The 21,352-nt window shown below is 38.1% G+C and overlaps 1 protein-coding gene across 1 annotated transcript; it reads right to left on the minus strand.

Annotated features, from left to right (window-relative positions):
* Positions 1-298: 298 nt before the first annotated feature.
* Positions 299-20,836, minus strand: LOC115437337 (glycogen debranching enzyme-like). Its single transcript, XM_030160559.1, is given in 37 exon segments — positions 299-848; positions 1,854-1,987; positions 3,104-3,191; positions 3,317-3,414; positions 4,471-4,589; positions 4,592-4,681; positions 4,776-4,888; positions 5,745-5,880; positions 5,967-6,078; positions 6,242-6,343; positions 7,072-7,195; positions 7,336-7,438; positions 7,524-7,699; positions 7,815-7,948; positions 8,470-8,606; positions 9,049-9,179; positions 9,440-9,574; positions 9,662-9,774; positions 9,876-10,000; positions 10,245-10,395; positions 10,500-10,655; positions 11,488-11,589; positions 11,755-11,918; positions 12,795-12,918; positions 13,772-13,789; positions 13,791-13,805; positions 13,807-13,865; positions 13,868-13,910; positions 13,912-13,961; positions 14,119-14,258; positions 15,017-15,114; positions 16,768-16,870; positions 17,223-17,349; positions 17,518-17,629; positions 17,788-17,969; positions 20,337-20,540; positions 20,701-20,836. Coding segments are annotated over 36 exon segments (4,128 nt in total). The 5' UTR covers positions 20,533-20,540; positions 20,701-20,836; the 3' UTR covers positions 299-730.
* Between the last annotated feature and the right edge of the window lie 516 nt (positions 20,837-21,352).

A 21,352-nucleotide genomic window follows, 5' to 3' on the forward strand; every position in this document is an offset into this window, starting at 1 on the left:
TAACATTAAATGAAATTAAGGAATTTAGTGAGGGACTTCAGGATGTCTGCTGCTTTCTGGTAAAATAGTGCGACATCTGTTTTTGATTTTTTTAGCTTTAATCTTACAAACTGTCCCATTTATGTGGAAAGAAGTAAAACTTTTCAAAGAATGAAGGTGAAGGTGAAGGGAGTTTGTTATACATATATATATATATATATATATATATATATATATATATATATATATATATATATATATATATATATATATATATATATATATATGTTCTTTTTTTATTTTATTTTATTTTTTTTTTTTGGACAGAAAGCAATAAAAAGTGCACACTGCAACAGATTATTTGCTGGTTTCAAGGTCGGACTCTTTCCAGAGCCTCTGAGGTTTAACATTCTTGAAATAAATGGATTAAATGATGATGTGAACTTTTCTGTATATTCTTAAAACAATCAATGACGTGCAGTGTACTGAATGTGCTGAAGGAGTAGAAACGCTGGCTGCTATTACCCCGAATTTCACAAAACAGCTCAGCATGGGAAGACACCGCATTTAATTCACACGGAAAATAGTTTAAATGTGAGTATCGTACCATTTAAGTATCATAAGTTACCGGGTTAAAAGGTCAGAGGTTCAAATCTGACCGATGACGTGTTTATTCAAAGGCAGCTTCGTGTCTGGGTGAGTCGCCTCTTTCAGATTTCACGTGTTGTTCTTCAGCTGCTTGGCGTGTGGTCTACAGGTCGCGGAGAACCTCCAGAACCGTGGCCAGAGACCAGGCCTGGGTCTCACAGCTGAAGGGGCAATACTGGCCGTTCTCATTGGTCAGCTCTGGCAGCCCCTTCCATGGAGACCTGAGACAGGAACAGGGATGAAGAGACATGAAACACAAGCCCAGCACGAAAAGAACTATTCAAGATTCACATATACAAGTACAGACAGTACAGGCGTAGAGGAACTGAAGAAGGAGCAACCATAACAACTAACAAACAAGCTACTATCAGGGTTCAGACACATTTTTCAAGGTCAAATTCAAGTCATTTTAAAAATTTTCCAGTGCAGCACCATATCACAGCGGTAAAATACATATCTACAGGAACACACATACTCAGGATGAATTTTTTCACTTTTTATCATAATGATGTACATTGTATTATGCAATAAACATCTAAAATATGTTTCAAAATAGCAAAAAGTTTAGAAATTAAAGGAGAACACAGTTTTCTCCAAAAAAAAAAGTGAAGCCACTTGGCGTAGTTCAGGCACACTTGCACCGAGACAAAGATGAAGATAAAATTTACCTGGAGTCGACCTGAGAACACATGCTAATTTTCTTTTTTGACATAAGTTTCATTTTTACCCTGCCCCCCCGAAGGGGAGGCAAGGGGTATTGTTTTTGGTTCAGTTTGTTTCTTTGATTTTTAACACTAACAGCAAAACTGTTGGTTGGATTCATATCAAATTTGCTTTATAGATTACCAGTGACCCAGAATAGATCTCATTACATTTTAGGTAAAGTAGGTCAAAGTTAAATTGTTTCTGAATTTTTAAAATGTTCCCATTTACTTATAATGGAAAAAAAAATATGCGAGGGGCGGGGTTTGTTGTGCCTAGCACCACTTGTTCACCATGTATCACCTCTCTGTAAGTAGCTTTGGCCTGACATCTAACCTGGCAGAGTAAATATTTAAAATAACTAAATCAATAAAGTCACATCACAATATACTACACATTATGCACACTATAAAATCTCTACTGTAATACTAGATACAGTATCAATATTGCATCTGCACAGCAAGTAAAATTCAGCTCTAAATTTGCTGAAGCAGGATGCTGAAGTCACAGTTTTCCTGCCGTACCTCTCCAGGTGGGTGTAATGTCTGGACAGGACGTTTTTGACCAAGGTGACCGTTCTGTTGTAGGCGCTCTCCCCCAGTTTCTTAGCAAAGTAGAGTTTAGCACGCAGGAAATACCCAACAGGCCACAGCCACTCCTGCACAGACCAAACAGAAAAGAGAGTTAGGGATGGAGCAGGGATAGAATAGTGTATCTGATGATTCAAACTCCTCCTCCTCTTAACCCATAAAGACCCAAACCACCACTGGCAACCAAAAGCATCTACTGATCTAAAATGTTTAATACCTGTTGATCCATTAATCCTATCAATCCACGTAAATAATTAGTATAAAATACAGTTAGTCATCTTTTCACAGTCATCAGATATGACCCATTTGGATGTTCAGAGGCTCCGTAGTTACCGTGGAAACACCATCATCTTCTAAAACATTGATTCAACAGTAAAACCCATAGAGTTTGATCAGTGACAGTGGCTGGAGACTCTTGTTTTGTTTAGTTAGTGATACCTTTGCAGAAAAAGTCACTTTTTCTTCAGTTTTCTCATTTTGATGTAATAACCTTTGAATTTACTGTGAGTTTTCATGAACATCTAAACTAAATATAGGAAATTAAATACAAGAAAACAGATGATTTAAAGTGAAAAATGCAAAATACAGAGGATAATATCATAATAAATGGTGATAAATCACTTAAGAAAAGTTAAACAGAGACAAAAACTCATTTGGAAATTGCCAGAAAAATAACACTGGGTCTTTATGGGTTAAAAAGGCAACGCAAAGACATAAATAGATGCAGGTTTATGCACAAATACCTATGTGCATGGATTGAAAATGTACTTCATGATGAACTTGAGCTAGAAATTTACGTCATTTTCTTGCAAAAACCTATGATCACAGAGACTCGCCTGATGTCACAGAGAATCAAAAATGTGACACAAAATTACTGAAATGGAATTTGAAGTGGTGGAAGCCAGAACTGTCTTGCTATCAGACACAGGACTAAACATCTGAGCTTATTTGTTTTACTCTTAAGTGATATTTTTGGATTCATTTTGTTGTATTTTACTGCTGTATATGTACAGTTGAGTTCAGTTGAACTACTTTATTTACCTTTGTATGGATTAATCTACAGCTGCTAGTTGTTGTCTTGTGTAAACCATTAGACTGTTGCTTTTGTTAAATATCTGTATAAATATAGTCATATCTTTAATGACCTGCCGTATCACTCACAACCAGCAGGAGGTCAGACTTACTGGTCCTTGATGGTAGTTGAAACCTTTAGCTAGGTTATAGTTGTCGTTGTCCAGTGCGTTGTCGTAGACCCCACAGTACACCATGTCACTGCAACAACACAAAGTCTTTATCAGTTATAAGGTCAATGTGAGCAGGGATGTAGACTCCACAGTTTTGAAGTTCCTCTGTCAGTATACATGTGCATTTATTGAATGTACATAAGGATGTATTACTCAGGGTCGAGGGTCTTCATTCCCAGTGGTCCCAGTAGTTTTTTCTCAGCCATATCCAGTGCAGCCCAGGCTCTGTCCAATGTAAACAGCTCTGGAGCCTTTAAAACAGAGGTTAAGTTGATCAATGTCAATGAATGTGTATGTTATATGTGTTTTAACTGTGTTATCTTGTAACTGTGTGTTGTATTTGCAGCTGCCTATCGTGGCTGGGACTCCCTTGTAAAAGAGGTTTTTAATCTCAGTGGGATATATTCCTGGTTAAATAAAAAAAAATTATGTTCCATAGATGTGGAAAATCAGGCCTTTTTGTCTTGTATCAGTATGACATCAAAGAGGATTTAATGAGTGTTTTAACCCTGACTGATGAAGAAATATTTAAGGATTTTGTGTAATCCAAGGTTCTAATCGTTTTGGGTTTTTCATTATAGTTTAGTTTTATTTAGTTTTGACTTTTTTTTCTCTAATTCAGTTAGTTTGAATTAGTTTTTTGAGCAGGTTTGATAGTTTTTATTAGTTCTTGTTATTTTCTAAATGCTTAGTTTTAGTTTAGTTTTAGTTTTTTATATGTATTTTTTATCTTCTCCATCGTATTCAAATAAATCCCAGACAGGACTCTGCTGCTTTCTCCCAACTTTAGTCTCCATGTTTCCAGGTAGAGTGGGGACCAGAAGATGACTGGAAACCACAAATGAACACCACAAATGAACACAAATGACGGACCGTTAAATGTCATATGGTGCCAGCAGCTAAAATTGCTCGAGCGAAATAAATCACTTTTGCATAAATCCGACATTGACAAAGATGAAAACGAAGGGAATTTTATCCATAATTTTTATTCGTTTAGTTAGTTTTGTAAACACACAATACAGTTTCAGTTGTCGTTTTTTCTTTTAATTATAGTTTTTATTTATTTCAGTTAACGAAAATGCTTTCTCAATTCTAGTTTTCGTCATTTCGTTAGTTTTCGTTAACGATAATAACCTTGGTGTGATCCACTGTATGCGCTGAATGCTGACCACTGATTTGGCTTCAGCAAAGTTATTAGTGTCTGTTAAAAGATCCTTTAGTTTTAGCCTGATCTTTGGGCTCAAACGCTTTGTGACTTCCTGGTTCATGTACTGAGACTGTGTGCAGGTTTTGGTGTGGTCACCTACCACGACCATGGCAATAGTGAAGTTGGGTCTCAGCTGATAGTCACACCAGGGGCTGGAGGCTCCGTAGCTGTCCTTATAGATGCCTTTTTTATGCACCAGTTCGGGGTGTTTCTCATTGGGTCATCTGGATCCCCAGACACCCAGAAACCTGCCTCGAAGGACTGCTGGAGCTGCTGGTTCCACTGGGAGTACGACACAAACACCTCTATACCTGCAACACACAGAGATCTTTATGATGGGGAAAGGTTTGGACCAAACAGAGTAAAAAGTGTGTTGAAACACAGACTAGAGTGTGTGTGTGATACCATCTCTGTGTATTTTAGCTCCATCATAAGGGAACAGTCCTTTAGCGTGGAGCTCCACGACCCAGCGAACGGCAGATTTACTCAGGCCCACAATTTCAACAGCTGCTCCGTCTCTGCAAACACAAAGACAGGAATTATACAGCCACTGATCGTGATTATCTCTACATTACCATTTGATTATTTACTGGTCTGTTGTGCCAGTTCTTCAATTTCAGTCCAACTGTCAAGAGAAGGACTTAAAGGAAATTCAGGTCTGGAAGAACTTCTATGCTGCTTTTCCACAGATGATATCAGCTTGACTCGTCTGGACTTGACTCGACTTGGCTCAGTTTTGGCAACAGCACATTGCATTTCCATTACAGGCATAGCACTCCCTCGGTGTGGCTGGTTGTCATAGCAACGCAGCATAAACTACTGTGACATCACATTCAGCGCGACTACAGATGAGGCAATAACACAGAAGCATGTGATGATTTATATCTTTAACTATATCTAGATCTGTTTCTGTATTTGTTAAAACTGTAAACTGAAATTTCCAAAATCTGGATGTTATATTGCATTTTTTTTTTTTTTTTCCAGGTGAGAATGTACTCATTTAGATGTCAAATCTCTGTTCTACTTACCTAGACAGAGATGACTCAAAAATTTTCTCAGACATTTTCAGATATTTCCTGCTAGTTTACCTTGGTGTTCCACATTATAAAATAAAGCTGGACATACGTATTGATGTAGCAACGATTCTGGAAGAACCAGTCTGAGATCTGCACGCATTGCATCAGATTTTACAGTATCGATTAGGGTTGCTTGAAACTCTCAGGGAAGGTGAAACTACAAATGAGATTCCATCTAACTTCTTCCACTGCTGTGAGGGATGGTCTATGTGACTTGAGGTGCTTGACACGTTGTTTTATATATAATTTAACTGACTTGAAGTGTGTGTAATCCATGAGGGTGGGGTATTGGTGGTACCTCGGAGTTGCAGGCATTCCTTTGTTCCTCGCTCTCTCGCTTTCTCCCATTTTATCCATCCATGTGCCACAGTTAAAGCGGTTTCCTCCAGAGACAAAACCAGTGGCTGGATCCACCTTAGCAAATACGTTGAACCCTGGGAACGAGGGCAACAACTCAGAAAGATGGACCAGAATGTTTTTTTTTTTTTAATTCTTTTGGTTCTTTCATACTGTGTCCTACCTTCATCTCTCATGTTCATGTCAATCTTGGGTCCAGCGTCTCTCTCTCTGAAGGAGATGCCCTCTAGGTGGCGCTGCAGAGCCTCCTGGATCACATCATACAGTGGCTGCTCCTACACGCACCAAAGATGTAACGGATATGTCAGTATGACCACAAATATGATACCATTCAACCATGTGTGTGACTGAAATGAGTATTTAAAGCCCTGATGTCTGGACATTTTATGTAATAAAGTCTCAACCTGTTGACTGTGTGTCTGTATCAGCTGTACGTACCACCTCTCCAGGTTTGCAGGGCTCAGAGTCATCCGTTGGATACATGCGAGTGACAGGACAGCGGAGAATTTCATGTCCTTGGGGAACATGGGTAGCGTAGTCCTTAAATAAAAAACACAGAGCACAACAAAGCCAAAGAGACAAGTTAATATTATATGTTTCTGTCATGAGTTCATGATCGTTTACATTCACGTGGCTGTTAAAATTGAATAAAATGTCCCCTTAATTAGACATGGCCATTAATAAAGTCTAAATATATGCCTTAACAATGTCGGTTAAAAATTCGGTGGTCTTTTATGACTCTTACTCTGCTCATGCTAATTCTTCCTTATTTGTTTAGGTTTAGGTATATTTTCGTTTCCACAATGTCTGCTCAAAAAGCACAAAATTAATCGTATGACATTCACACTGCCAAAAAGAGCAGCCAGATATTCTTAAATACAACCAAACTGTGTTGTACCTGTTAGGCTGAGACCACTTTGCTGACTAGATTTGTTAAAACTAAAATAAAAGTCTAACCACTACTAAAACTATTACATTCCTTCATGAACATGTAAGTGACCTGACTAACTGCTGTTTCAGTTTACTATTCTGTAGTTTAATATTAGCTGGAGAATCTCATTAGGACAGTTAAAAAACTAAAAATATACGGATGCTTTTAAAAGTTTTTTGACTGAAAGTAATTTTTTAAAGCGGATATAATGCATCGTCATTATTGATTCATTCATTACAGTTATAATACAGTTTGAAAAGGTCTGGATGAGCCTAACATTTGATGAGACGTGTTCTCTATTGCCTCATCTCTCTGTTTTATTTTATCTTTCTTGTACCTGAATGCACTGCAGCCACCACCACACAGCGTCACGGCAGTTGTATCTGGCACAGCGACCCTCACCCAGCAGGTTGGGGATCAAACCATGACGCAACGTGCCAGCAAAGGCCAAGATGATGTTACTATGGAGACCATGAAATAGGTTAAATTTTACAATGCTGTGATTAACTCCATAAGAAACTGTCTTTAGTTTCAATAATACTGGAAAACTAAAGCTTCCAGAGCACAGAAGAAATACCCTCATGTCCACATCCTCACATACCGAGCTTCAATGTGTCTTCCAGTGAGCAGCATCAGTCCTCTGAGGGCGATGAAAGTGTCTCTGCCCCAGCAACGGAAAATCCCAGAGGAGAAATGAGGAAGACCTGCGCCAATACTAAATTCCATCAGAATGACCGTCCACAGTTTAGCATCAGGAGCAACATGACAGTATGTGTTTTGTTAGGTTACCTGCAGCTAGTGAGACGCAGCACTGCTCTTTTTGGCTTGTGATGGGACTGACGCGATAAGGGACATTGTCAATTTTATCCGAAATAGGAGGGAGGGCAGGGAAGCGTCCGACGCCGCACATCTGGACTGAACCCAGTGCCAGGTGACGGACAAAACTGGAGCCAGTCTGGACGAAGCTGAAGCAAAAACAAAGGAAATGTTACTGAACAGAATCCTTTCTAGATGTAAATTTCACATCAAAACACCACATTCCCTTCATTTACATTACACAGGGCACATATATTAACCTACTTTGACATTTGTTTGTAGGTGGCGTCCAGAGCAGTGGTGTAGGTTGACACTAGGATGGCATCAAAATAACAGGGGACGAGGTAGCGTGGGATGTGTTTCAAGTAGTTAAACATGGCTCCCAACCACTGACCAACCTGCAGACAGAGACACAGGGTCAGGTTATGTTACATTACAATGATACTGTCAAAACAATCTGTTAGAAGCAAAAATATTGGGATAGTTATAACTGAAACTTTAGCTTCCACTAGAATATAACTGAAAAATTGTACTGTAAGAGGGAGATGAATGTCCAGTGACGGTTTGTGTTTCTGTAACTGTGAATAACGCGGACGTTCACCCCAGATGTTTTATTTCCCCCCTAAAAATACAGTCCAATTCAATAAATAACAGCTCCACAACTGCATGGCAAAAACTTCTACTATACTTTATATTAGACAGGTTTGTTTACATTGTCTGAAATGGCAAATTTTGTCACTTCCAAAATGCCAGGGAACACATTGGGCAGCATTCTCAAAATGGCAGCATCTGACTGGATTTTACTAATAGATGTCCAAATGCCAAAATTGCTTGCATTGAAGTGCTTAAATAAAGCTGTCAACAGTTTTCGTGGGATATCTCTACAGGTACTTGATAGTTGAATGTGTTCAAGTCTCACCTGTGCCAGTGGTCCCTCTCTGTGCATCAGTCTTTTGGACACAAAGTCTATAAGCCAGTCTCCTTGTCTGAGGTTAGCACACACAGGATGGCCCAGGTCATTGTTGGCACGGATATCAGCCATCACTGACATCAGACCTGCAGCGATCAACCAACGAGAATCATACTCAACTGGATTCAACTGTAATCACATGCCCAGGCTGGTGAAAAAATCCATGGTCAGCCTGAAGCAGGCATGAAATAAACATTATAGTCAAGGCTGAATCTAAACAAGCTGAATATAAATCAAAAATATAAAAATGTCAAAGTAAATGCCTTAATAATTCACTAAAACTACTAAATTACAATGACCAATGTGAGAGTGAAACGAGTGTGAACTGATTGAGTGAGGTCAAATTAACAAGAAAAGAAAACAAATCTTACACAGCTCATTCATTTAAGTCAATTTTAATGTGTGTGTTTGTATTAAAGAAGGTAAAAAGGTATCAACTTTAACCAAAGAGGTTTTAGTTATCCATCTGATTTTACATGCCATCAGCCATTTGCTCAATTTAAAGGACACTTAAATTACTGTCTGTACCTTGCAGTCCGGCATATTTGAAGGTTTCCCATCCTGGGATGCTGTAACATCCTCCGCCATCCTCTTGTTCTTCAGACTCACAGCGGAACAGCAGGATGTTCAGGTCGGCTAACGTCAGCTTAGACATGATCCTGTTGAAAACACACAGCAGTAAAATGGATTCAGAGGACTTCAATACTGCTGTGAATTTTGATGCAAGCTGTTCTCTTGCTTTAACTGGGGGGTAAATAACTTTTAGTGGAGATACTGAACAAAATATTGGACCAGCAAACACTATTATCGTACTCCATATCCCTTTTTTGTCTACTCAGGTTACATTTACGATTAAATGTACTGTACTAAAAAAGCTTTGTTAAAGAATGGTAGGCAGTTTCTGTGGATGCGGACTCACTGTGACAGTGGTTTCTGCAGTGCATCTGGTGGGTTTTCATCAGGTGTACTGCCTCTCCTGTATTTGGGGCTGAACTGGGAAAGATAATACCTCAACATTCCGACCAACTTCTGGGCATTGGGGTCCAAACTAATCCTGTTAAACAAAGCAAATAGCATTGGTTACAAGAACAATAACAAACGCTCCATTTCCTTTTCTGTTGTAGTGTGGTGTGTGAATTACCTGAAGGCGATAACACTGCCAGGCGTCAGCTTCTGGAACGTGATCTCCTGCACAAACTCTGATCGGCCTTTAGATGTCACCCCAGCCTGCTTCACCACTGTACTCTGCTCCAACTATACACACATTATGAATGCTGTTGGTGATGTGTTCAGTCATTCATTCTCATATTCACAGTCCAAACATTCAATGCACCATAAATCTGATATGTCTTTACCGGTATGTGCTCTTTTATTTCCACAGTGTACTCTGGCATGCCATTGATGAAGCTCTCATCTTTCACATAACTCCCAGCATCCCTTTCTACTGTCCTCGCCTCCAACACCACCTCCTCTATCTTTCCTGAAGAGAGACAGAGAGAGAAGTCAACTTGCACATGGGAATAGCAAATACTAGGCAAGGCAAGTTTATTTATAACATTTAAAACATTAAAAGCATTACAGCAGGATGCAGGGGAAGCAAAAAAAAAATAGAACTATACTATACTGAATTATTCTAATTTTAACATCGATTTTAGACAGTCAGGTGTGGTCAAGTGAGAGAAACATTAAATAATAACGATGAGGCGTTTTTGCGAACATCCTACCTGGTATGAACATAGGTGGGACGTTGGTGCTGTACTGGTGGGTTTTTGGGTTCCAGAATGCAGTCCTGCACACAGTCACCACAGACTGATGGGTGCTGGGACAGTGACGAGTGATGGCAACAATATCTGCATCAACCTGATCCACATACACCTGAGCAAAACATACTCCAGATGAGAAGAAAGGACTGAAACCAAACCTGCATAAAACATGGGCCTTGACTAATACCAGCATTAATAGCTGATGCAGTGTTATACCTGGATGAATCCCTGGGCAGCCAGTTCCTGGTGCAGCTTGTTGAGTGCCAGTTTCCCAGCTATGATTCCAGACTGAGGTCCGACCTCCCCAGCAGAGGACGGGGATGCTGATGGGTTCCACTTAGGGTAAAATCTCTCCTCCTTCACCACAGAAATCTAAACACAGACAAGCATACAGTTGATGTTTAGTTATGTCCTGATCTAATCTGAGAAACCAGTATCAAGGAAAACCTGTTTATCAACAGCTAGTCATCAGTTTGATTACACATGGACCAAACACTGATGGTTTGTTTTGCATTTGCTGCCACACTGGTGTCATAACTTAAAAGGTGAATTTGTGTTAGGAAGCAGAAAAATGTCTGCAGTGAGGTAATCACTCTGAATTGGAAAACAACATCAGCCATGCCAACATTTTTCCAAGTACAAAATAAACACTCAACAGAATACATAATATGACCCAAATGCAAAATGAAGACTTCAAAGAAATTTCCTAATGAGGCCAAAACAGAGATGGTGACTGGAATGTACTTAAAGATTTCCAACTAAAATGAATTTGAGGGTTTTTACATTTTATTCTATTGATTCAATTCAATTTGACTTTTATAATGCAAATAATAACAGATATATATTTCAAGGTACTTCACAAATTCAGACCAAGGAATTTAGTGAAACAGCATGAATTCATGCAGTTTTGTTACTGAACTACAGAGCTATTCAATTATCAAGCACATACATTATATTGAATTGTTCAGTGCATTGAATCAGACTGAGATTGGGGCAAAGACAATTGATCGGGATATCCCTACTAAAATCACACCATTGTATAATAGATCTCTTTCACATAACTGTTCCACACAGCTTCAAAATCTTTTAAGAAAGGACACAATTTGAGATTTGCAATATTTACCATCAGTTAATTAAAACAGCATTACTGACAGACTTACTCTATTTTTGGATACTTGAAATACTCTTAAGTCTCATGCATTACCTGGTGTGGCACTAATTCATCATATCCCCTAGTGGAGCCAGTGGCACAGCAGGCCATGGAAACAATGGCTGAACTGGGCAGAGAGTCCAACGCTGAACGCAGCTGAGGTTTTCACCCCAAACAGAAAGCAGCACCAAGAGAAAAAAAATAAATTAGGGGGGAAAATACTACATCAAGAATTATTGTAATTGTAGTTATGTTTGAAATCATTTAATTGTGGTTTAAGGAGGCTGTTTATCATCATTGATTTGAGAACGAGTCACTCACCTGTATGGGACACTCGTTGTCATGGGTTACATCGAGGAACATGGCGTGGGCGATGGAAGGCATCAGTGGGCGGAGACTAGGCTGCACGAAGGCTCCGACTGGCTCACCGCCGTAACGATAGACCAGTCGTCCCTCCTCATGGCTGTCTCCTGCTGACATGGCCTCTGCCAATGGGACAGAAGGCAGACAGTGACTATGTGGTTTGTATTTTAGTTATGACAACAGAATCCACGCCAATGATGCAATAAAGGCACAATACACACATTCAAGCTTGTTGCAGTTTTTGCTATAACTCATTTAGTTAGTCTGTATGTTTCAGCTTTACAGCAACTCCATAAGAACTGAAAACGTTTGTTTGTATGCATCACTTTTTATATATTAACTTATATTTATATGCATCATATAAGCTACTGGATGTCTTTTATTTCCTCTTATGATTAATAAATGATCACTGTCATCAATCCATTCAATGTAACGTTTAACTTTTTCTTTATATGTAAGATAACTTTTAAGATCGAAAAGTTTAAAAAGCAAAAAAATTGGTAAATGTGAGCATTCATATTGACCACAGTAAGAAATATTAAAATCTTCTCTAATCTTCACTACTCTCTAAACTCTCTTTCCTATTCTCTTGATGTTAAAAGGTTAAACGTTAACACACTTTATGAGTTACTTTATATGCTGCAATCACATTTTCAGTCACTGTAAATAGTGGTTGGCTTTTGAAAATAACAGAAGACTGATGACAACTGCTAATAAGTTTTGGAATACAACTGAAATGCCCCTTTTGACACATTATTCTAAATAAAAATCATAAAAAGATAACTGGAATAAAATGTTGCCTATTACACTAAAAATATTTCTGTCTGATGCCAAGAAAGCTACGGTTATGATAGAATCAACGTGTTAAGTCCTGAAAGCACAAACTCTTTGTCAGTGAAATGTAACCCATTATATAGTAAAGTCCACTGTATAATTCATATCAAAAATAACTCCAGTGTGTGTAAAGTTTTTACATGCACGAACATACATTACTGTACCTCGTATTAATGATGAAATGCCTAGTTTGGTAACGAAGATATTATCCAGCTCCTCACTGCCGGTGAACAGCTCAGCCACCACATACAGGTTAGGACACACGCTTCTGGCCACGTCCAGCATAAACTGGTTAATCACATCAAGCCAACACAGCAAAGGAGCAGACACAGGGGAGGGTGCACAAGTCAGGAGGAAAAAAAAGTTTAAAAACAATGGGAGAAATGCAGTGAGAGGGAACACAGCCAGTTAATAAAAATAATAATAAGCCTCAAAACAACCACAACATGCAGTTTAAGAACCAGATAGTTAGTGAAAGAAATAGAAAGGGGGAAAGTATAAGCATGGAGATGCATTGAAAGGACAAGAAAAAGACAAAAAAAAAGACAACATTAGCTCATGCATTTCAGAGTGGTACCTCGTATGAGGCTGCTAATTCCCAGTCGATTAACAAACACATTGTCAATGAGCTCGCTGCCTGTAAACAGTTCTGCTATCACATACAGATTGGGTCTGACCGCTCGGGCTGCATCTAACATGGCCTGGACAAGAACATACAGCACCATTACACACAGACACAAGAGAGAAGAAGAGTCTGCTGTTAGACCCAGACTTTAACCATTTCTACAGCTTAGACTTTTGCCCTTGACCTTAACGCCACAGAATTTTCTACATATTCCTTGAATCTGTTATTTATACAGTTGTGCTTATAAGTTTACATACCCTGGCAAAATTAGTAAAATATGAACTATTTTTTAATGAAACCATGAGTGATCTAATAAAACCAATTTCTTTTATTTCAAATGGGGTTCAAACAAAAGTACAAGGCATCTGAAAAAACACAATCATTAAAATAAAACATAGCAATAGATAAAAATGGATAAAATTTCACAAATTTTGCCAGTGTATGTAAACTTATGAACACAACTGAATTATACAGTGTAGAAGGTTATATATCAAAATCCTTTAGTTTCACTTGTACCTCAGCCACGTGTAAAGGAAGTGGAGTGGCAGTTGGTCCAGTCTGACTCCATGGAAGTACTGGGCTGTGATTTCCGTGTATCTCTTCATGTGGTCCACAGGTAGGGACAGTCCTCAGGCCCTTTGCCATAGCGCAGTTTTGACACTGTCACCCCAGCAGATCAACTCCCGTCGCAGGTACACATTGGAGCCTGAATGAAGCAAACACTCATTCACATAGATGCAATCACTTAAACAGAGATTCTGTTTAGATAACTGTTTAATACTAAGTATGAAGTGGAATCTGCAAGATGTGGAATGAGGAATAATATCTGTTGTTCTGCATTCCCATGTCTTCAAGTAGTTTACCTGGTTCTGCAAAGTTCCGCAGTGGATCATCACCCATCACCCAACCATTATGAGCCAGGAAGTGACATATCTTGTCCGGCTTGTCCAGAAGCTCCATCTCCTGCTCCAGAGTCATGTCCTCATATGGGAAGGTGAAATACCTGACAGAGGAAAACATGTAGGTCAACATCAAAGCATTTCCATTGCAGACAGAGGTGCAAAAACAGCATCCAACAGAAATCAGCATGAGTGTGTATTCTCCTTGCTCTCTCATTAATAAGTCTGGTTGGAAAAAAAAGGGGTTAAAATTGTTCCTCTGTTAAACAGCATGCTTTTTCACTGTAATATGAACTGCATAATTATGTATTCTGTTTGCTTTTTTTTCTGCTTTTGGTTGATAAAACACTAACAATCCTTGTTTAAAATATCTTTACATTTGAAAGGTTCCAAATTCAACATTTGTTCAAAAAAAACTGTATTTGTTTAATGGAAAGCATGAAGCACAGAGAGCCGTGATACTGCTTTGTTTAAAAAAAAAAGGCTCATACAAGAGAAGGTAACATCTATTTTTACTGGGGGTTTTTTTGTGTGTTTTGTCAAGGTGCCATAATAAATTACCATGTTAAAAATCTTTCATGATGTGTGTTTTTACATGAAATAGAACCCTGCTACAAACTGGTACAGTATTCTTCAATTTTGCTGTAATGTGTATGTAGATGAAACTACAATCATTTTTAGATTGAAAGCTTTTACTACACAGTACAGAACTTACACACATACTCCAACTTACACAACAGACTTTACACACTACCTAAGAAATTATACAGGACACATGAGAGTGTTCAGTGTAAGGACCACTGCTTTTTACTCTGTATTTCTCATTCCCTGGTTGTTAAAACCAGCACTTTAAGTCCATTACCTGGTAACTATAGGGTTTTTTCTGGTAATAGGGCCAAGTTTGGGTCCATGGGCAGCCAGACGCTCATAGACTACATTTCCCAGAATGCAGTTGACAGCCTGGAGGAAAAAGAGACAGTTTTGTATCACGATAAAAAGTGATAAATACAGTATTTTACATTAAATGCTAATTCAATCAACTTGCACTAACTTCTAAGGCTGTACTATTTTGGTGTGCAGGTAATAAATAAAACATGAAGCATTTGCACATCATGCCAGAAGGTGTCGAGTTTGGCTGAAGCTCTGCTGCCGTTACATGTCTGACCTTTCCTTAGAGGCTTAGTCATGACATGCTGCTGCTCTACATTCTCCACATAATGTCTTGTTCCACACTCCTGGCTTGCCCTCATCGCATTTCACTTAATCTAGTGCATCTTTGTTGAATTAAGTTTGTGTACGTGATTTAAATGCTACCTGAGCAAAAAGTCAGAATCAATATACATATGGGTGCTTCTATGAAACAGGGTTCATTTTGGTACCTGGCACTTTGCCAGCTTTTTAGACGCAATAATAAAAGAGAAACTTAGACATATTTCCACCACGGATGTACCTGATGATGACTTCAGATAAATGCAAAAAAAATTGTACTTTTGATCTGAGCCATCCCAAAATTAATGAATTTTTAATAAAATATTGGGGCCAAAAATAGGAGCAAAATTGGGACAGGAAAACCTACCTAGGTGTCAGTGCATTTGATCTGGAAAACATGGCTTGAAATGGTCTTATATACCACTATAAAGACACTGTGTTAAATTTGTCGATCCTAGTGGTTTTTCTAATTCAGACATGCAGGTTTTTCATGAATCTCAGTCTCATTCCAGGTTTTACGTGTAACCCATCATGTCCACTTGCGTTACATGCAGAACCTGCCCATTTAAACACAAATAAATCACGAGTGATTTTGCAACAGCGGTCATTTTTGTGAAACACTCTGCCTAGCATAACTGGTTCGATTCCCAAAATATGTACCTGTGAGAGAATAGAAAGATATTAAAAAAATAGTAGCATGTAATTTTCGTATCCTTTTTGCCATGTTACATGCAGATTCTCATAAAAAAAATAACATAAAAATGTGTTTTACCTGAAAAATTGTTTCTCTTTTATTTGAGTAAATATTTATTTTTAAAATAGACCCAAAGTGCTTCCAAACTTGTTTCACAGTATTAGTCTACATCTGGTTTAAATTTTTAGCCTCTCTGCCCTCCTCTTAGGGACCAGTTTCACAGAGGCACCCATTTATAAGGAAACTGCAAGCTAGTTTATTGTCTCTGCCTTTTATGGCTTGTTTTCCATAGAGCAATAAAAGTGATGATACCAGACATGTAAACTGCAATCAGATATTCACAATGATACACAACCCGATAAACTGAATATCAGTGATGGATTTATCTATTGTCATAAGCTTAGTTTTTCCAATTACAGATGTTTCTGACTCCAAAAAAGGAGTCAGAGGTCAGAGACAGGGCAGAGACTGTGGGATACAATATGGGAATATTATATTCCATATGAATATTGCATATTATTATTTCAATAGGGGAGACATCAGCCACTGTAAAGCATCTAAAGCTGCAAAAGTCAGCTTGAAGAGTGAGTGAACTCCTCATGAGGTTGCACTCCTATTTACAGATATTATGTGTAATTTTATCACATGTACATGTCTGGGTTTTATATGGAAATGCTTTTTGAAACTAGAATAACAGTGTATTTTCCAACCTGTTCTTGATGCTGGTGAACAATGTGATATTGTTCTTCATTCAGATCGTTCAGCTTCTGTTTCAACCAGCCACAGCACTCCTCTATATGTTGTGGAGATGAACTGCACAGATAGAAAACATTACTGTAAATAAACAGTAATAACTGTCTGCTGGGATGACAAAAGAAAGGCTTTGCTGGATCAGGTAAGAGTTAGTATCAGAGAGGTTTTACACCATTTGTCTCAGGTAGCTTAAATGATAAGAATGATATTTCATCACTTTGACTGTATCAACACTGTTAAAACATTGAATACCCGCAGTCTTCTTTTTAAAACTTATAGTGATAATTGAAATGTCAAGCACAGTCATGCAATCTAGATTCAGCAACAACATATCTAACCCATAACCAACCCAACACTGAAACACCAAAAAATGTGAACAATAACAGCTTCAGCTTTGTGCTTTGACTCAGACCTGTGAGGTACAAATGTCTCCAGAGCAGAGTCCATGTCCACTGTGTTGCCATAGCGACGGTACTGAGGGTCCTGGATGATCTTTAGGCCTTTTTCCCCTCCAGTTTTACTGTGGTCTGGCTTTGCATCTTAAAACATAGACAGGGAATGATATAAAGTATTATGTCTATTGAATGTTTTCCAAAGCAGATGATTTGTTTTCATATGGAACAGAGCATGAGCCTTTCCCTTGAGACTGGTTCTATTAGAATGAGATGAAATGAGTGCTCACTTCACACTATTTTAATGTTACACACCATTTTCTAGAAGGGTTCTAAACTGCTCCACAGCACTGTCCACATTGACCTGGAAGAACTCCCACAGTTTGATCTGAGGATATATGTCCTCCCACATCACACTGCGGATTGCCTGAAAAACACACATAATTATTTTTAGGTGCTTCCCCCAGAGACGTCAAAATCCCTACAGCATATCTACTCAGTGATAAACTGTAAAACATTGATATTATACATGTAATTTATTATTTATCAGATGAATCTACTTTCCTAAAGAGTCAAAGTACTCACATTCAAATGTTTGTCGTCGGTGATATCAGCAGGAAGTCCTTTAGCTGCGTACCGTCCCTCTGCTACTCTGGTAGTTAAATGCCAAATAGCTCTGTCTAAGACCCAGGCAGGGCACAGGTGGGGAGAGTTCACCAGGTTATACCCACACTCTGGATGCTCTTTGATCCATGGACTGTTAGCAGCTGCAAATAAAGAGAAAAACACAGAATAAGAAATTGTCTGTATTTGTTTTTAGCCTGCATGTCTGTCTGTCAGGATGTTGGTGATGATGTATTACTAATGACCAGTGACAGGGCTGTCTCTGACAGTTCTGTCAAAATCCAAATTGTTATTCACATTTTATACAAACTGAGGCTGACAGTCAGTGAGAATGGAAGTACAGTTAGTCTGTACTTAACCTTCATTAAGGCTCATTTTACAACTTGACCTTTACTGGGAAAACTCTGTGTTAACAGTGCACAAGTTACAGTATTCAAGTGTATTTATTGTTACATGTCTAGTCACAACTTTAGTGTTTCTACATAATTATATGAGGATCCTGAACACGAGACCAGTACAGATACTTTGTGTTATGAATTCCTGTACAAAAAAATACAAGAGTGGCTGTATTGTGTATATTTAAATATATGAATACAAATTTAATCAAAACAATAGAGAGGAGGGAACATAACTATATTAATTCAAATGCACATGCTGAGGCTCTAGTGGTTTTGTTCAGCTCCAAAGAAGCCTGACTGGACTCATGACATTGGAGGCCACTTTAGTATGCAGATCACATACTATAAACTCTACTATGTCTGTGTCTGGGAGGGAGGCACAAAGATACTAAAGTAATCAACATTTTTGAAGCTTCTTTTAAATAAAACACAGAGAAGACAGAGTCAGTTCCATACATTTATTACCATCATTTGTCCATCATAACCCGTCATTATTCCATCATTTATCATAATTTATTCACCAAGGTTCTTAAATCCAGGGGTGTTACCACTGGATACCACATATCTGTGCTGTTTTAAGTCCGATCCTGGACCTTTATGCATAAATACCTCTCTCCCTCAACGCTCTGTTTTCCTCTCGCACAACACTACATTTATTATGAAAATATTTCACATTCCATTTTGTTAGAGTGGCTCCAGATCTTGTTTTCTGAAGTTTCTGTTTTCAGCTGTAATGGCTTGATTCTTGCAGGTTGGCTACTAACTTTTAAAAACTTTGAAATCCAAGCTGACAGATTGTACACATTTGGTGGCCTATAAAATCATATTTTAAGATAACATTGGCTGCCTTGTAATTTCACAAAGCTAGTAAACAAAATAGGACATTTGAGCAAAATTTCTTGGAAATAAGTACATATCAATATTTTCTGATGAATGCAATAGTTTTTCCACAGTTCAACACAGTTCATATTTCTGATTTCCCATTGATAGTTGATACATTTTTAGTTACAATACATGCACCACAGATAGTGCAGAATGAGTCCACTAATGCTTCCAAAGACAATGTAGATATAAATGTTAATGTATGTTCACAAATGTTGTACCTCAGTAGCTGGCCATAAAGTTATGGTATAAACCTCTTTTATAAAACTAGAAACCAGAGCTAGTGTTGAAGCCTTTTCTGATGTATCATGCTGATACCACCAAATCCAACCAATTCAGGGCTTGATACAGTCACACAAACATCAGTGATCCCTGACCGCACTGTCAGTATGGAATAGGGTTCATGAACTCGACCTGGAAACACCATGGACTACTGGACCTGCTTTGTCACCATCACATCAAATAACTTCAAAGCCTGTTCAGATCTTTAAGTAGTCTTTAGAACAGGGGTGTCAAACTCATTTTAGTTCAGGGGCCACATTCAGTCCAATATGATCTCAAGTGGGCCGGACCAGTAAAATAATAAGAGTGAAAAAAGTAAAATTAAATAATGATAATGTTTACATCTACAAAAATTGGAATAAAATGAACAACTGGAAACGTCTTAAGAAAAACAACTGCAATTTTAGCAATATTATGCCTCAGATTATCAGTTTATCATTTACTCATGTGCATTATAACTTACATTACAATTACAAATACACAAAACATTTAATAACAGGCAGAATATTGGTAAAATTGTATTTATTTATCTTAAGACATTTCAGGTTATTCACATTTTTTGTAAATTAACAGTTTTTTAATACAAACATTTTCATGTAATTTTACTTTTTTACACTAAAACAAAGAGAAAATTTGCTGTTTTCATTATTTATAGTTTTAATATGATAGTATTTTACTAGTCTGACCTACTTGATATCTAATTGGTCTGTATGTGGAATCTGAATTAAAATGATTTTGGCATCCTCGATTGTTAATATCTTCAGTGTAATTTTTGTATTTCATAAATCCATCCTACAGGCCAGAATGGATCCTTTGGTGGGCCGGATATGGCCCCCGGGCCGCATGTTTGACGCCTGTACTTTAGAAGATCTGATTACACTGTGCTATTTTGAAATATCACTGTAACCTTGTTGTTTTTGCTTGATTCTTAATTAGCTTGTCACTCACCAGTATGATTATACACAACATCCGTGATGCACAACATGTTCCACTCTGTTCTTAACTTCTCCACCAGTGCTCCCACATCTTCCCAGCCATAGCTCTGACCCTTTGGGCTGAACTCAGGGCTAAAGGCTAGCTGGTCAGCCAAAGAGTAGCAGGACCTGGACTCCCCCAGAGTCTGCAGAGGTGTGAAGTGGATCATATTGTAACCTGGGAAAAACACAAACACATACAGTATATTAAATGTATGAAGTTATTATATTGATGTTAAAGTTTGTTTTGTGTGTTAGTAATCAATCCTGTCCAAAGAAAAAAACAATAAGTTTAGCTTGGCTTCTGATTTTTAAATGAGGCTGAAACAAACACACACCAGCCTCCTTGGCCACTCTCAGTCTATCTGGCCAGTCATCCAGGTGTCCCAGACATTTAGCCAGGTAAGTCTGGATGGTGATGCAGTCTAGAGGGAGGACGTGGTTGTCCGCTCCAACGCGAAGGACTGGGTCAACCACGATGTAGCCTTTTCCTGCTCGCTCTGTGTTTCTGTGAGTGGATGAATCATAAGAAAAGATAGGTATTCACGAAAGCACAATTCAAACACTGCCCAATTATGCTTTATTTAGAAACTAAACAGCATAGTGCTTTAGAGAATTATCCCCATTAAATTCAAATAATAATAACAAAATATGCATTTAAAGTCAAATATACAGAGTGACAATGCAGAGTTTATTCTCTTTCAGAAATACATCATGCTTTTGAACTAGGCTCATGTTAAAAACTGCATTTAACTTCCTGGCAGAGTGAGAATTCTTGTACAGGTGCAGAAATTCAAACTTTTTACATCAGCATTGTCTTTAAAAATTACATTTGAAGATTGTGCTTCCTTATACTGTTTATTTGTGGATGTATTCATAGAATGTACATGTATTGGATTGGCTTGGTATTGTTGATCCTATTATACCATAATTCATAAAACCATTCATTGGGCAATCATTCGATATATATTTCTTCTGTCAGACCATGTC

This window comes from Sphaeramia orbicularis, chromosome 17 (assembly GCF_902148855.1).
Source record: "Sphaeramia orbicularis chromosome 17, fSphaOr1.1, whole genome shotgun sequence".
In the NCBI taxonomy this organism is placed as follows: domain Eukaryota; kingdom Metazoa; phylum Chordata; class Actinopteri; order Kurtiformes; family Apogonidae; genus Sphaeramia; species Sphaeramia orbicularis.